Source organism: Pavona decussata, unplaced genomic scaffold (genome assembly GCF_977016875.1).
Source record: "Pavona decussata unplaced genomic scaffold, jaPavDecu1.1 SCAFFOLD_9, whole genome shotgun sequence".
NCBI lineage: Eukaryota > Metazoa > Cnidaria > Anthozoa > Scleractinia > Agariciidae > Pavona > Pavona decussata.
Genome location: NW_028145432.1, coordinates 3,258,972 through 3,276,045, shown reverse-complemented (window position 1 = coordinate 3,276,045; position 17,074 = coordinate 3,258,972). Strand labels below are relative to the sequence as shown.

Here is a 17,074-nt window from a genome sequence, read left to right as displayed (position 1 = left end):
ACGTTGCGAAAAAAAAAATCCGAAGTAAAACGCACTTGTTGATACAATAAAAACCTCTCTATTCGTACACATTAAGGTTTGCGGGATTGATCGCCAGAGGGAGTGCCTGAAAACTATACATTTATCTTTGACACTTATTCTACTGGGTGATAAATTTCTGAATTGCCAAATTTCAGCTTCATTTAGAATACCCACGAGTGAAATCACAGTTTCCACATTCACAGGAATGCACCGAACCCTGAATTTGGGTACTTCATGTAAGACAGACCTTTTTGTCATTGCCAATGGCAGGGCAGAATTATTTGTCTTTTAGTAAGAATTAAGGTTAGGGGACACCTTGCGATGTCTATCATACAGATAATGCATATCATTAGCGTGCATTTCTGGACATATCTCTTACCTTCACGAAATTCAAGCACTTCGTTGAAAATTAGACAAAAAGAAAACCTGACATACTTACAGACAATTCACGACAAAATTAGAAAGAATGGACGCAGCTGGTCATGGGCTCCTGGTTAAAGTTTATATGACAGAAGTTTTTGTCTGTTTGATCAAAGGTTCATATTGTTCTCGTATGGAAATTGAAGAGAAAGTTATTATCGATTTTTTCCTCGCGTTTGAGGCGTATAAAGCGTCAAATTTCACTTCCGGGGTTCACTTCCGGTTGGGTACAATGCTGCGCAAGACCGGGAGACTGGGGATAGTAGGGCTGTGACCCTTGAAACAATGGATTTGTTGAAATTAAAGTCAAACTGTTTATTTCCACATTTAACTTGCAGCTAAACTGAGGTGCAAAGTCAAGTGATGACTTGACTGCTGCAATACGTCCAGAATTTTTTCGGGCGCAATTAAACTATCTTCTATAGCTTTCACTTTTAGCCGTTTAGAAAAGAATTCGAACCCGCCAGGATTTGAACCGGCGGTCTTGCCTGTGCATCGTTTTAAATCACTCTACTTGATGTCAATGAAATACTATCTTTCATCGTTAGGGCCGTAACGCCCCTCTTCGTCATCTTCGTCATCGTCGTATTCAGGCGCCGGGTAATGCCTTGGAGGCTCATCACGATAATGGTCATAATCGTCATTATCAACATCATCATCGTCATCATCAATATCGTTACCGGCGTCCTCGTTGTTCAATGGATGTGTAAATGCTGGATTCATCGGCGGAAACAGTGGTAGGTTGAGTCTTTTCCGGAGAGGCCTTCTAATTCGTAGATGTGGAGTTTCCCGATAAAAGAGCTGTGCTTGGTTAGGCAAAGGTGCTCCTGCAAAGCTAAATGGAATCATGCCTTTCGAAGGTGCAGGGATAGGATATTGCAATTCTCCAGCGGTATTCAAAGTTTGATCGTTTTGAAGGTTTGGAAAATTTGGTTGCTGTTGTTGAAAAAGTTTAAAGTTCCTTTGGAGTTGAGCGAGGTGGTTCTGCATTTGGTCCTCGATAAATTTTCTTTGCTCTGCTATGTTCGTTTCTTGCATTTGCACATCATTACCTGATAAAAAGTCATTTTGCCCTTGGCCATACATCTGGTTCACTGGACTTGAGAAAGTTGGTGACGGCATATCACGTGCGTTTGTGACTCCGTTTAACCCATTCATGCCCATTCCATTAAAATAATTAATCTCATTCGGGTGAAAAGTACCTGCATCGTGTACGCCCTCCATACTTTTCATACGAGAAATAAAGTTAAGCAGATCTAACTGGTTTGCACGTTTAGCGGAAATTTCACTGTCTTCAAGGGATGGTGTGGTAATCTGAGTAGCGTAATTTTCTTGAAGTTTTGCCTTAGCAGTTTTAATTGAATTATTTGCTACTGCCAGTTTATGTAGAACCTCCTGTTTTTCATCCTTATGCTCAGTATTTCGTGATGAATGAGTCTTTTTCTTAAGCTTTTCCAGTAGTTCGAGTATGGCGCTGCGAAGTTCATGGATGGTTTTGTTTTTCCCAGCTTCCGATCTATCCTGTTCATCATAATTGTTGACTTTCTCGGCCTTGCTTTCTCCTTGTGTTTCTGACAGCTGGAATTTTCCATTTATAGCTTGTGAAGCATTTGGATGATCTCGATATAATGCCCTCAAAAGTTTTCGAAACTGCTTACCAACTATAGTTTTCTTGCCAAATTTGATTTTCTGTGGAGTTCTTACTAAAACGCGTTTCCTGGAAATGGGCTTCTCAGTACCACAGCAGTTTAATTCCACAGAAGAACTTAATGGTCGTTTCTTCTTTAAATATGCAATGTGGACGTTTTTCCTGCCAAAAAAATAGGATAATTATAAAACGAACGAGAAAGGTCACTTTACTTTACTATAAATAGACAGAAACAAAACATATATAAAGGAAAGATGGAATGGTCCGTACACCGATCTAATGCTCTAACCACCGGGCTACTGGGAGACTGATGGCGAGGTACGTTCATGTGTGATTCAATTTAAACCTTTAACCCATCACTTATTTTGATAATTTAATTCATAAAATAAATGGAATGCTCTGGCCTTACGTCTATGAAGTCACTGAAGACTGCGAGTACACATCCACACAAACACAAACTCCTCTCGTGTTACAATAATTGCCCTTCATGTCGCACACCGTTAGTAAGATGTCCAGTGCCGCTGGGGTGTAGTTTTCAGAACATAATTTGTGTGCCTAACCTGACCTCATCTGCTTCGCTGCTTTTAAAATTCTTCTTAGCACTCCTCTAAATGGCAAATTTAAGTTAAACATGTAATGTTCAGCCCACTCCCAGGCATAACTGCACTACACACTACTGGTTAAGGTGGCTGGCAATGTTTTCTAGCACGCAGTCCAGCACTAATACTTTGAGGGATCAATTGATACAACAACAGTGGTATCAAACAAATGCTTTATCATTGGTGAACAGGTCATAGTGGTACCTTTTTTCTTTTCTATAAGTTAAAGGTTCTCAGACTTTTTTTTTATAAGGCTCATAGCGAGTCTTTACCTGATACGCTGTATATGTATGTATTTTACTCGAGAGTAGAACTGTCTCCTCGTACCAAGGTGCGAGTCAAGATATATGAAAGATTCTCTCTCATATAGAGGCTCATCTTTATGGAATTTTGTTAATTACAACGACAAGGAGGCAGCTGCGTCCCCGAACTTTAACGATCTCAGGAGGCCGTGGGTTAGCGATGAGAACTATTTTAAAGTTTTTTAAGTACTAGTTTGACTGTACGTCTGCATCAACCACACGTTACAGACAACGGAATTTTGTCTACTGTTAACCTACTATTAACTATTATTATACCTGAAATATTCTAAAGTAACGTAGATTAGGTTAGTTTGGGCGTAAACACACGACCCCACAAGCTTACAGCTTTGAAAGCCATCGTGTTTAAAAAAAGATTATGTATGTATGTATGTATGTATGTATGTATGTATGTATGTATGTATGTATGTATGTGTATGTTTCCTTGTCATAATAGGTTACCATAGTAACGCCATAACCTGTTAAAACAGCCCCAATTTTAGCTTTTAGTGGTTGTAAGTTGGTCTTCCCTATTTTTATGGTGAACTGTGACCAGCATGTTCATTGTAAATTGTAGTTATACTACTACTACTACTACTACCACCATCACCACCACTACTACTACTACTACTACTACTACTACTACTACTACTACTACTACTACTACTACTACTACTACTACTACTACTACTACTACTACTACTACTACTACTAATAATAATAATAATAATAATAATAATAATAATAACAACAATAATAATAAAATATAGCGGTTTCCCACTAATTAAGGACACCTATCTAAAAATATAAAAATAAATACATGCATAAAACCTATATCATAAAAAAACTAACAACTAATTAACTACTCAATCACAAAAGAAATTCTAAGAATTGCACAGTGCGCAATTTTCGCAGTCATAATGGCAGAAATAAACGCAGCTAGATTTTGTTTCCTAATCAACTTCTTAAAGGCATATACAGATTGCTGTTCCCTCACTTTAGCATCTAATCTGGACCAGAGTAGTGGTCCCAAATATCTTATTGAGTGTTTCCCAAAACCTGTGGTATTAACTCTAAGAATTACAAATTCCTCACTGTTGCTATGGTAACGCATTATGTCGAGAAAATGACCATAACACGTTCGCCAGTGAATAGGCATTTGTTTCATACCATTGCACTGTGTTGAAAGAGATGAGATGTTATGCTTTTAACCTAGTGAATAAATGATGGTTGAGTGGTACAGGCGCAGGCTGGCATACTCAGGAAAAGAAAATACATATGACCTTCCGGTTATAGGTTCGACTCCTGTTGGCAGATCTCGGATTTTCTTTTTCCCAGTACGTCTGTGTCAATGACTGAAAATTTATCCATCACTATTATTGTTGCATAAACTGATAAATAGTGGTAGTATTGATCCTTCAAGGTACAAGAGATGGAAAGTGGAAGAAACCGTTGCCAGCCACCGCAAATGTCACTTTAACACGCAGAGAAGTGTTGAAAAAGTAAAGAATACAGATTTTTGTCACACTGTCTACTCTTTCACACACAGGAGAGCGAAAAGCTAAAAAAAAGAAAGAAGGATTTTGTGCAAGTACTATTCACAGTATTGATTAATTGAATTGAAATTTTGGTAACCAGAACAGTCGATATTAGCGTACCTCTCAGCTCGTCTTTTACTTCACTGCATGTGTGAACTCAAAGATTGCTTTTCTCAGAAAGTTTCGACATAAATTAAATCTTCTAACTGTAACATTGTAGCACAACACTGTTTTACTCACCTGTGAGACAGTAAATTTGATTGCTCTGTTCCATTTTCCTTCTCCTTTAAGTGATCTGTGTGAATCAATTTGTAATGTTGCCCTCGAATTATACCTTTGGCAGGCTGTGTTCCAGGGTGATCTATGCATTCTAAAAAATGTTTTTTTGACAGTTAGAGACATATACCTCGCTTACCTAGAGCAACATGCTTTTGTTGACGTTAAATTGAAATTAAAAACCATTCAAGTTAAATGAGTTTGTAGCAGTCGACTTCAGACAACAATAATAAAAGTAGATGTAAGAGATTAAAATAAATTTCCAATAAAGTGTCATTTCAACTGCAGAATTCTTGTATGTTGCCGGTGTTCCTGAATTTCTACAACCCATTGGTGACATTAAGTGAAATATTTAGGAAATGATTCACGCCCCGAAGTGAATAAGCAAAACAACCGAAACATGCAGTAGAAACATTTTTACTTGGTAGCATACAAAATTTCAAATCAGTTTTGCAAATAAAAGCGGCTGAAGACGAACGCTCGTAAATATTCCCTACATGTTTGAAAAACTCAGTGAAATAGTAAACATTTTACCCAATTTGAATGGTTCAATCACTTAGCCGTCATGGCATGACTTGACTTCTTACCTGATTCGTGTATCACTGCACAACATAGCATGAACCAAAGAAACCCAGTGGCCCTCATACTAGTTTAAGATAAATTTCTTCCTTTTTTGATTTCACATTTTACTCTGTTTCTTTCCAAAGGTTTACAATTGAGCCATTTCAGACTTCGTTTCTCATCCAAGTCAATCGCAGCTCATTTATTATTGAGAACTAAGCAACAGATCAACACTTACCAACGCAGACGAACGACAATGAAACGTCCATTCATTAAAGCTATTGCGTGGAGAACACCTGCTGCCAGGCTTCTGTTAACTTGTGACATACTGTTCAACAACCCGCTCCTGAAAAAAAAGTGTCTTAAAATATAGAAAACCCTATTGTTCGTTTTGTTCCTGTTTTGCTTTATACCATGGAATGTAATAATTGATGACTGGTATATGAACTTACGTTCTCAAATTAGAACTCAAAGCTTGCTCCTGTTCCTCCTTCCACTCAAACTTTTCTCCCAACCAACCCCAAGGCCCCTCACCTCCGAGGGCGAGGTAGAACGGCTAGCACTTTCTCCTTGGTGGGCGCAAAGCAAGGCTGAGCAAGAATAATTTCAATGAAAACCACCTTACTCATCCTGAACGTACACTTCTCTCCACTTAAAGCTTAGCTAGTAGTTTGTGTAAGTTCTGGTCATGTTCTGAGATGGTCTTACCATGGACAATCAAATCGTCAGCAATGTTGGCAACTCTTTCAACATCTGCCATAGCCTGACGGATGACATCCTGGAACTTCTCAGGTGCGGCATTCACATTGAAGCGTAGCCTTCTGTACCGGAACAAACTCTCGTGTGTAATGAAAGTTGTTGTGTTCCTCGAGTCTTCATGCAGCTCTATTTGGTGGAAACCACAGCGGAGGTCTGGAGAAGACAGTGCACCGCCCATACCTGACTAGGATAAATTTGGTGGCTACTTTTACATTTCCAGTAGAAATTTCAACCCCAAATTGGCCGATAACATCACCTTTCTTTCCCCCATAAGCAAACGTTTCTTTGAGAAATGTTCAATGTCCCCATTAAAACCTAAACCCCTCAACTTTTGAAAATATTCAATCCCCATTAAGTTGCTCACTGACGCTGAATCAATCAACACATCCATCACAATTCCACTGATACTCACGTCCATCGTAGGCTCAGTCACTTATATCTGACACCATACAAACTTCTTCCATTTCCTCCACACCATAGGGCTGTCGTCCACTTGAATCTCTTCCTCAGAACAGCCTCCAACAGACCCTCTACTATTGTCGCTGGTTGTCTTACAGGTGAAGGTCGAGGGTTGCCTCTGCAAAAAGCAGCAAAATGGCCGTATCTGGAGCACTTAGCACATTTTCTTTCTTTTGCTGCGTGAAAAATGTCCACTGTTCCCAAATATTCCCCATGATCTGTTCTCTTCTCTTCTTTCTTCCCTATAACGTTAACCAGCAGTCTACGGTACTAAATAAGGCGTGCCAGATGGGACCTTTAGTCCAGGCTCTACTCAGTAAAGCCAACAGAAGGTTATATACCATCAGGCTACCCGCCTGAGCAATTTGAGTTTCTTTTAAGGAACCTCATACTGTAAGGAACAATTTTTGCAAAGTTTAAAATAATTCTACCAGGGGAATTCAGAGCCATGTAAATTTAAGGTGGTTCTGAACCCTTCTGATAGAATTTTTTAAACTTGGCAAAAACACTGCATTTAAAGATTTGATTACAGACCCATAATAAGGAATGGGAGTCACCGGGCTCGATTTTAGGTTATAACCACTTAAATGTAAAATTAGGGGCGTTTTTTACGGGTCATACTGTTGTTATGGTAACCCATAATGTGAAGAATATGACCATAAGTTGTTCACCAATAGTAATACATTGTTTTGGTGTCATTATTGTTGTATCAACTGATCAAGAATAGCATCGATCCGTCAACGTGTAACTGTTAGAAAGTAATAGGTAAAGTAAAAACCCGCGAGTAAGAACCTGTATTTTTCCAAGTTAGCCTCATTAGGTTCTTATATAAGTGGTGCTTAACACAAATGTAGACTATATAGCTTTTTACACAGGTTCTTATTTTCTTGATAACAAAATAGGATAGTGGCTGGAAGAATCTAGTGGTACTGTCTTCTGTTTATAGTAGTGCCATAATGTGTGCACTGTAAATCGTCTTCTTTATTACCGTCAAAACAAAGAGATGTTTTGTGAAATGTTGGCCTTTTCCTATGCCTGAGAGCTTATTTAATTTTACTTATAAATTCTAAGTCTTAAAAATCAATTTTATCGAAAAAGAACCTGATTTAGATTTAAGGCTTAACAGGTTCTCATTTAAAGGATGTCTAAATTAGAAATTTTAGCCTAACAGGTTCTTAAAATTCAGGTTCTTACTCAAGGATTTTTACTGTACCGGCGTCAGCCACCTTAACTATTTTTTACATCCAGAGAGTTGGCAGGATTTCTTGCCTCTTCTATTTGTGTGTGCTAAAATTCAGTAATTCCATAGAATGCGGTTTTGATTCTATTTTCTCTCATATTTTGAGCGAACACCTTGAATTTCAATAGACACAGGCAGCGCGAGTTCTGAACTCTATCCTGCACACTATATAAACAAACATTCTGTCGTGCTGTATCTTATCGGAGCAACAGAGTGTGGACATGCATGATGGATGGCATTCTCGGGAATACTTGACCTCTCCATAATGTTTTCAACCAGGCTTTTCTTTCGTTCTGTTTTTATTATCCCATCATAAAACTGTGATCTAAAGACTGTCGATGTTTTCCTGTGTTTGTAAACTAACCCGTCCATTTTCCCGCCATAAACACGGTACTAATAGAGATCTTCTCACCCGTATCATCTGTGGTGCTTGTCACCTGCCGATATAGAGAATTGTTAAAACCATAACACCAGCAACTTTGGGGAGGCACCGGAAGTACAAGTAAGACAAATTATTTCCTGTTGTTGTTTTTAGGTTAAGGCTGCGATAGATCTCGGATCAAGATAGCATTTGCGAGAGCTGAATTTAAGATTTTAGACTTTCATTAGTGAAGGGCTTACAAATAATGTTTGAAAGTGATTTGGAGTGCATTTTATCGGTTGCGTTTCTCCTTTGAGGACTTGTTTGATCTAAATATATAGGTCAGTCCCATTCTATAATGTACGAACTTTAAAATGAATTTGTACGTAGCCTGGCCTCTTAGGAAAAGCGTGTTTAAAAACAACTCCCCATGCTTCGTTCTTTTCAATTGGTAATTGATGAACAGTTCAAAATTTTCTTCCAATTTTCCATAAGATTTCTATCAAATTTTGTTCATCGCTTATTGCTTAACTTTAGCAGGCGATATGAAATGCTATTTTTTGGGACTAAAATAAGAATTTGGTACAGTCAGATTCGAAGCACAGCGTCGGGGTTGATCAGCAACTGACGACATGTTTCTACCTGTCGCAGCGTTTATTACCAATTTATTACTTACAAATGTCCTCTTTAAAGCGGTGGTGAAGAGACCTGGCTTTTTTGGTTTGTTTGATGCTCATGGTGACTATGGTGTTTATATAAAACTCAAATGCTTCAAAAACACTCAAGAACAAGTTCCTAAAAGCTGTAAAAAAAGGTCATGATTTTGGTGTCATTTCCACGAGTTTAAATGTGCTTTCGTCTTTTTGCCACCTTCTCAACCAAACCCAAGCTTGAATGGGAATGTCTTGTCGGTGCAAACAAGTGTGACTTAATAGCTAATGTCGTCTCCACGCATTTTTATTATATTATATTCATATTCCTTTTTGTACTGATCTACAAACAAGGAATACAAATTAAGTAACTATAAACAAAACTAAATTATTTGTTATTTAAACAATACCACAATTATGAAAATTACTCCAGGCATTCAGTCTGTGAAATACCTTATCGACAGCTACAAAGGATGTTTACTTACTGATTAGGGAAAAGTGCATAAGTCGGGATTATGGGGTTTTCCATTTATAGAATAGAGAACAGCCTGTGTTTTTAGAAATTAAGTTAGGTGGTAAAATTGTCCCTTAATTTGCAGTAGTTTGGATGAGGTTTAGGTAGGTATGTATAAACTAAGCTTGTGTTTCATGTTACAGGAATGAACAAGTCGTGCTTCTAAGTAAAGCAAACATAGAACCTTTCATGAGTGCAGCTGAAACTCAAAAAGTGTTGGTTTTCTTAGCATTTATTGTAATTGTGTCAACGGCTGCTGTAGATCTTGGTAAGTACAAGCTAAAACGTTTCAAATTTAAGTTACAAGGAATGACAGGAATGGGTCTCAGTAGTTAAATTATGGAAACGACTCTCGCCATTTCATTTTTCAGATATATAAATTATTGAGCTCGGTTGTTATATGTGAATGTGATTGTGTAAAATGATCACTGTTGATTGTGTTATGTACAAATTGAAACAAACGACAAGTCCTATAAATAGTTATTAACCATTAAAAAATGTCACTTACTGCCCTAATTAACTGCCGGTTTAAGTGATCCTGATTATTTTTTGAATTATACAGTCCCCCTAAGCGATGGTGACTCCAAATCTGGATATGAGCAGTCCTTAAGTAATGAGCAGGAACGTCCTCCAAGAAACTTAGGTAATAACGACATAGTCAAACTCCTTGATGATTTGGACAACCAAACAGAGGCCATTAAGAACGGCCAGGAGATCGGAGATGGCCTTTTAAATGGCACAAACGAGACAACAACTAAAGAGCACAAAATGGACTGGAGAGAAAACAACTCAACAGGTATGCTATATTTTAGCTGTCATCAAGCACCTTCCTTCTGATTTTGGGTCAAGTATTGTATTAACGATGATTTGCTAGTCGCAACGTATCGTTCTGAGGACTGGGTACAAACGCCCGTTCGGGATACATGTCGGGCAAGAAATAACCTTTCATTGCAAATACAAATAGACTTTGGAGAACTGGATTCACATAAATATAGATTTGTCGGGCTTGATTCTACTTTTTCTTCAGAGGTGTATCAATAGTTTTGCCCACTAAGGCGCTAATAAGGGATATTTCTGAGAAAAACATCCGTAAACAACATTTTCACCCATACAAAGGCCACGATAGGCAAAGGCGAGCCTCGTCTTTCTCAAATGCAAATTTGTTCCTTCATCCGTAACAATTGGAGTCTATGCGTTCCTTTGTTGAATACTTCAGTGAAGACTTTCCAAATCATGGTGCTGTGTTTAAAAACAACAGTAAAGTCCTCTCCGAAAAACGCCGTATGAAAACGTAATTCAGTAATTGCGTCTATATTAAAGAGCGCCTGTGTGATATGTCACCAATTGTCCTGAAAAATGCACGACGGGCAACAATCTCGATTGTGAATGTCCATCTAGGTGGGTTCGTACATACGCACATGTGTGTGTATAGGATTGTGGGTGTTTTGTGGACAAAATGGCTCGTTTATCGGTCTTCGGCCAAGTAATCCATGACAGCGCTAGTCGGAAAATGCTTTAGAGCGAAGATAGTGGTGCAGAAAAACTACCCTTTTACATACTCTGAGAATGACCCTAGGAAAATTGTGCTGCATGAAAACATTGCCTAATTTAAAAGGAAATACCAATTTGGTACTTGGGCAAAAAGGCAAATAAATAGAACTAATGACATATCATTGCTAGGATATTCACAGGAAGAGAGCAGCATGGGCAATGACCAAGAAGTAACAGGTATCCCGAGCCTCTATTTCCGCTTTTGGCTTACGGTGATGAAATTGACTGACACTCAGGTTCACTTTGCGTTTGCCCGCGGAGCATACACACGGGGTTGCAAATAAAGATCTGAGTCCAGGATAGGAATCGAACCCATTTATCGTTTCCCCTTTACCAATGTGTCTTTAGTGACTCACCCACCAAAATTTAACAAATCGAAGTATTTTTTTTTTAACTTTCCTCTTATTGATGATAAATTTCGTGATAGCATTGCTACGAAAGTGTCGTGCATCTACCAACCGAATGGGCATTATAGATTTCTTTTTATGTTTCATTATGTAATGAGATTCAGATCGGTGAAAATAATAAAAGATCGAAAATAATGTTCGCCCATTGAGTATTTTGCCACTCACTTTTTCTAAGTTGTGCAAAATAGCATTTCCTGCTTCAATCCCTCACGGCCCTGAGATTTCTCCATTTGTAACGGCTAAGCGGCTCTTTGAAGCATGCGAACTGCTTTAATATTACACCACCGCACGCCGCTTTTAAAGTGTACCTCTAATTCCGGGTAATCTGTATGTTCTAAAGTGATGGTCATTTTGTATATTTATTTTAGTTTTCACCCTGTTTAGATGATGCCACAGAGGCCGTAGCCATAGCAGAAGCTCCAGTATTGGTTGACGCAAATGGAATTCCAGAGAAAACAACAGCCACTGAGAACGGGGTTTCTTACCTCACTGGAAAGCCTCTCTTAGTGCTCAACAGAGAAAACAAAAAACCCGATGTGGATAAATGGTTTCTTTATTACCCACTTTTTACAGACTCAGACAAGCAAATACCATAATGCACACACTTCTGTATTGTCTTATTCCTTGTCAGTTTATAATAAAGAGTGGGCGTTCAAATACAATCGCATACTTCAACAGTACAAAATAAAGGAAACGTGAGGCAGTTTCGCATATCAATCACAGCAGAACATTCTCCATAGGCTTAAGGGTTATTCTACATCTTATTTCCTTTCGGCTTCCAAGGTTTCGGTAGTTTTGACAACTCCTACGTTTGCATGCTACATGGCGTTGGCATCAGAAAGATAGACAACCACAATAACAGCTTCTTTACAGAAAGCACAACAAAATAAATAGTCCAAATACTACAAAATATTCGGATCGAAGTTGATTTTCAGTTTTTTTTCCCCCGATTTTAACCAGTCTGCATGGAAGACCACACTGATCTGAACTCTTTGGCCCAGTGGTAAGGCATCTCACCACGAGTCACTGGGGATTCCAGGTTTGATTCCTGACGGGGTCGTTATTTTTAGCTGATTTATTCAATAATTAAATAACTTCAAACACACAGGTGAGCAGGGATGGCACAGTGGTGAGAGCTCTGGCCTCCCACCGATGTGGTCCGGGTTCGATCTCCGAACTCGGCGTCATATGTGGGTTGAGTTTGTTGTTGGTTCTCGTCCTTGCTCCGAGAGGTTTTTCTCCGGGTACTCCGGTTTTCCCCTCTCCTCAAAAACCAACACTTCTAAATTCCAATTCGATTTGGAAAGTGTCCCAATTACTGTAGTGCTCTGCGCTAAAGACATTGACACTTAAATAAAGCGATTTATTTATTTATTTATTTATTTTATTTTACTCTCGTTATTCCAATTCTATTTGAGGGCGAAAGAGAGAGAAATTTAAATTTCTCACTAGAAAAACGTAAAGTAACTTTTTATTAGAAGTACTCTCAGTGGATTTCTCGAGTTACGCTAAATTACAAAATAGTTGATGAAGTACAACAAGCTGCAATTAGGATGCTCAAGTGCACATAACTATGTACTGTTTTTTTTTTTTTAATAAAGACTAAGCATTATTGACTCCTGAGGAAAATTAAAGCCTAATGCTTTGCCAAACGAATCCGTCTGGTCCGCCTGGAATCATCTGACGCCAGTTGCATAATGAACCCGTCGTACGAGCTGGCCTTAGTTTGCCATTCATCCTCGTTTACATCCGTGAGTAAAAGAAGCTTAGTTGTGTACACATGTGAACTGGTGAATGACTGAACAGGAGCCACATCCTTTGGAGTGAAACTTATTCTTACAGTTAAATAATTAAGGTTACCACACATTTGAAGCACAAATTTTAAGTGCAAAAAAGAGTACTGTACATACTCTCTCATCCGCAGAGAATCTCTCTCTTTCGCCCTCAAGCAGACACTTGGACACCACTTTTTTCATTTCCATTTTTCTTCACTTTTCTTGTTTTCGCTCCTTTTCCTCTGAAGGACTCTCTGCAGAGGAGGGCGACTGTACATACGCACATGTACTTCTAACACTTTATACAAAATATGCAGAAAAGACACTGAGTTATTGACTCAAACCAAGGTTGTACAATGGCAAAGATTAAGGGTGTGGTGTGATTTGTCCAGCTACATGGATAATGTCAGTACGTGGTGTAACTCGCGCGCATGAACACAATTACTGATCCGAAAACTGATCAACAAAGACAAAACGAGACATCATTTTGTCACGAAACTAGATAAATTTTGTAAGACGTCTTCGCCTGCTTTCTTTTTCTTTCTAACCGGAAAAAGCTTGTGAATCATATTTTTCGTGGTTAATACTTATTCAGATAATTTTAGCGAGAAATTAACTGATACTGCTGCATTGTTGTCAAGGAGTTTTAAACACACCCTCACGTCTTAGGAAAAGCATCACATATAAGTGCTTTTCTTTTGCCGGAACTGGCCGGTCTGGCCGGCCAGGCTGTAAATAAAATCACGGTGTAAATTTGACGGGATGGTTCTTAAAAATAATCACTCCGAAAATGGCACGCGCTATTTTGAAGAAATTCAAAGGACTAGGATAAAACTTATCCTTCAAATTGATACATTCCGTTTACGAATTGACTGGTCTGGCCGGCCAGTTCTGACAAATGGACAGCGCCCATACAAATGCTGTTGCTGTTTTTTTTATGAAAACCAATCGCACGTACCTTATCTTTCTTGAGAACAGCTCCACAAAATCACCAAAGTGCCTCAAAATTGCCACATAGAGCAGTCAACACTTGGAACCAGAGTCACATTCAGCCTCAGTGGAGGAAGGGCGAGGTGTTTTTGATCACGCCACGATTTCTGACAACAACTAACGGAGAAGACAATTCAATTCACTAAGGAAAAAAAATTAATTTCGAATAAGAGGAAATGGCGAATATCATTAATTGTCGAGCTGCGCAAAGCACCGAGGGTGACTAGGATCCTTTAAAGAAATAAATACCTAAAACAGATCGATTAATTTTCTGTTTGTTCTTGCGTAGAGGTTACGCCAAACACCAGCAAAATACTCTTGTGAACAAGTACTCGAGGTTTTCGTAATGTTTAATAATAGATAGCTAGATGAAGTAGTAAAGCAGATCAAGACGACTAAACGAAGGAACTGTCGCTGTTTCTAAACATAAACTGGGAAAGGGTATTTGGTAAGATAACAGCTGTCTCACAAGTTATATGGTGCATCCTCTTTGACTTTCTATAGTCACGTTAGGGATGCTGGTACATAGCTGTATAAAAGTAATATCAATTGCATGTTGTTTTAAGTTGTAAGACATATCATCTCATCACCACAATCAGCTAGCTCCCTAAGCCAAATAAAGGAAACAAAACTTATATCATGAGCATACTACAGGCGGGAATGTAACAATAAAAATGATGATGAGTTTCTTTCCTTTATATTTCCTTTTAATCTATAGCGTAAAAATTATACAAGAAACTATAGATATAAATAGGTGAAATAATCTTTCACACATTCCCCGTTTAAACTTTCCTTGCAGAGACTCGCTTTCACTGGTGAAATACCGCGACGTCGCGATGACCACATGTGCCTTCGTTTTCATTCTGTTGGTAACACTCCCCTGTTTCCAAATAACAGGTCAATACTTAAGTCAATAAATTGTAACTTTTATTTACTTTGGTACATTCTAACTGTGCTGTAACTCCGAATGAAATGCCGTGTCTGTTTTAGTTAAAACTGTTTGGCGTGTTCCAAATTTCTTTCGACCCAAAGAAAGCCATTAGAGAGACGACCCTGATACTACTCAAACCCATTATCTATTCGGCTTGAGTTATTAATCTGCGGAAACACGCCTTGACATCACTTCATTTTGTATAAAATCTCTATGCAGTGTTATAATTTTAATGCCACAGTAAATTATTACCTCAAGACAAGAGCTGCAGTCATACATTATTGAAGACAAAATAATCATAGAAATCTAAATTATTTTCTTCAGTATGACTAAAAATCCACCCTTCTCTTTATCAGAATCCTCTCATACCCAAGGTCGTGGAAGCACCAATAAGATTCAGAGGAAGGCAAAGCACAGAATTCTTAGGATCAAGCAGGAACCAATCAAAGAGAAAACACCATCTCGTAAACATTTGGCGTTTCAAGAAGCGAGCAGCTCTATGATAAAGACCAGGCTGAAAGATCAACTTGGACGAATACCATGGAGTAATTATCCTGCATTAGCATCATATGCTAACGGAGCTGGAGGATTGTCGCAACAGAGACTACAAGCAATCATGAATCAGTTGACCAGTGACATCCGAGTCAACGGTCGAAGAGTTACTCCATTGCAGACTGAGATAGTCCAACAGTCATCTAATGGTGACATAAACCCAACATCACCCTTGCATGACATGCAAAGTGACATGGTAAACAACCTTCAGGATTCTATGCAACCTAACATGCAAGAAAATATGCAGGACGATGTACAGCACAATATGCCAAATGGGATGCAGGATGACACGGGTGAGAGTGAAATAAAACCAATCCAGATACCAATGAATAAGGGAGGAAACAATGAACAGTCAATGCATCCCAACACGTTCGAGCAATTGATGTTTGGCAGCCTCTCTCAAATTGTGGGGGACAGGAAAGGACAGAACAATGGTTACTCTAATTTCGGAGGAGGAATGAGCAACGTTCCTGGACTGTCATTCGGTGGACAACACAGCGCTGGAGTAATTAACCTTATGGAGAGCGAAAACGGACTAAAACCCATGACTGGAATGAATGGAATGCGAGGCATGAATGGAATGTTTACCGGAATGCAGGGCACGCGTATGATGAACGGAATGGGTATGATGAATGGAATGGAAAGAACACCAAGTAGTTTAATGGGAACTGGGTCTTTCTCTAGAAGGGGAGAAACTACTTCACAAAAAAAGAAAGAGCGATCAAGTCACAAAGCCAAAAAAACGGCCTCTGAATCAGTCTCATCTGAAAGTAAGGGCTACACAGTTAGCAGTGCTCAGAAGATAAATGCCATTCAAGAAACTAAGCCACGCATCATACGATTAATACCTGGTGACGCGTTGTCACGAACGCAGAAGAGCTAAGAAATTGAAAATACATAAAAAATTGATAAGACGAATTCAGCATAACTGACGTTATAAGAAAGATTGAGTATTTCTTTATAAAAAGCTCTATCGGATAATGTATGAATTTCCATTTAGCGCTCAAATGCGACTAAATTAAGTCACATAAAGTAATTTTGAAATAAACTTAAACTCCTTTAATCTTGTAAAGTCCTGTTGTAAACCCGTTGTAATGCAATGCAACAACAAATTCAATATTCTCCAACAAATTTTAAATGGCATTTCACCTACAACTAAGGCTAGCAACTACAACTGAGTCTAGTAGCTTCAACGTCTGTTTCTAGTCACTCGTACAGTTACCTCACAGAATAATGAAAAACCTGTTTGGTGAAGAGTGCACTACAACCCCATGGGAGGGGAGGTACTCTGGATTTCAAGTGACGGGATGATTGAATGGTAGCCCGTGTACAGCCGCCTGCTCCCCTCCAAACAAAATCGGAGATTTTTTTGGAGAGCGGGCGGCTGTACACAGGCTAATCGAATGGGGGCAAAAATCAAAACCCAAAAATATCCCTGGACCAAAAATTAACTCCTGGTCTTATGAAACAGATACAATGTACCGGCGCAAAACAAGTTTGGTTGTACTTCAGTTATTCGCAGA

General features: G+C 38.7%; 3 protein-coding genes across 3 annotated transcripts; 2 read left to right on the top strand and 1 right to left on the bottom strand.

Moving 5' to 3' along the window:
• Nucleotides 1-731: 731 nt before the first annotated feature.
• Nucleotides 732-5,562, bottom strand: LOC146488588 (uncharacterized). Its single transcript, XM_085118680.1, has 3 exons — nucleotides 5,389-5,562; nucleotides 4,766-4,895; nucleotides 732-2,251 (listed from the first exon to the last, which is right to left on the bottom strand). Exons 1-3 carry the CDS (start codon nucleotides 5,444-5,446, stop codon nucleotides 973-975), a joined length of 1,467 nt encoding a protein of 488 aa, XP_084974806.1. The 5' UTR covers nucleotides 5,447-5,562; the 3' UTR covers nucleotides 732-972.
• Nucleotides 5,563-8,813: 3,251 nt separating this feature from the next.
• Nucleotides 8,814-12,636, top strand: LOC146488587 (uncharacterized). The gene is made up of 5 exons (XM_085116045.1): nucleotides 8,814-8,995; nucleotides 9,489-9,613; nucleotides 9,908-10,141; nucleotides 11,026-11,073; nucleotides 11,688-12,636. The coding sequence occupies exons 1-5, from the start codon at nucleotides 8,814-8,816 to the stop codon at nucleotides 11,897-11,899; spliced, it is 801 nt and encodes a 266-aa protein (XP_084972171.1). The 3' UTR covers nucleotides 11,900-12,636.
• A 1,797-nt stretch (nucleotides 12,637-14,433) lies between these two features.
• On the top strand, nucleotides 14,434-16,529 carry LOC146488586 (uncharacterized). Its single transcript, XM_085118684.1, has 3 exons — nucleotides 14,434-14,516; nucleotides 14,868-14,965; nucleotides 15,356-16,529. The coding sequence occupies exons 2-3, from the start codon at nucleotides 14,905-14,907 to the stop codon at nucleotides 16,432-16,434; spliced, it is 1,140 nt and encodes a 379-aa protein (XP_084974810.1). The 5' UTR covers nucleotides 14,434-14,516; nucleotides 14,868-14,904; the 3' UTR covers nucleotides 16,435-16,529.
• The last annotated feature ends 545 nt before the right edge of the window (nucleotides 16,530-17,074 follow it).

Excerpts from the sequence above, each read along its gene's own strand:
- LOC146488587 (XM_085116045.1), top strand. The coding sequence starts at position 8,814 with ATGTTTCTACCTGTCGCAGCGTTTATTACCAATTTATTACTTACAAAT. Across the intron at positions 9,614-9,907 it reads AACGGCTGCTGTAGATCTTG|TCCCCCTAAGCGATGGTGAC; the intron begins GTAAGTACAAGC and ends TGAATTATACAG. Across the intron at positions 11,074-11,687 it reads CAATGACCAAGAAGTAACAG|ATGATGCCACAGAGGCCGTA; the intron begins GTATCCCGAGCC and ends CACCCTGTTTAG.
- LOC146488588 (XM_085118680.1), bottom strand. The coding sequence starts at position 5,446 with ATGAGGGCCACTGGGTTTCTTTGGTTCATGCTATGTTGTGCAGTGATA. Across the intron at positions 4,896-5,388 it reads TGCAGTGATACACGAATCAG|AATGCATAGATCACCCTGGA; the intron begins GTAAGAAGTCAA and ends AACATTTTTTAG. Across the intron at positions 2,252-4,765 it reads TCAAATTTACTGTCTCACAG|GAAAAACGTCCACATTGCAT; the intron begins GTGAGTAAAACA and ends TTTTTTTGGCAG.
- LOC146488586 (XM_085118684.1), top strand. The coding sequence starts at position 14,905 with ATGACCACATGTGCCTTCGTTTTCATTCTGTTGGTAACACTCCCCTGT. Across the intron at positions 14,966-15,355 it reads CCCCTGTTTCCAAATAACAG|AATCCTCTCATACCCAAGGT; the intron begins GTCAATACTTAA and ends TCTCTTTATCAG.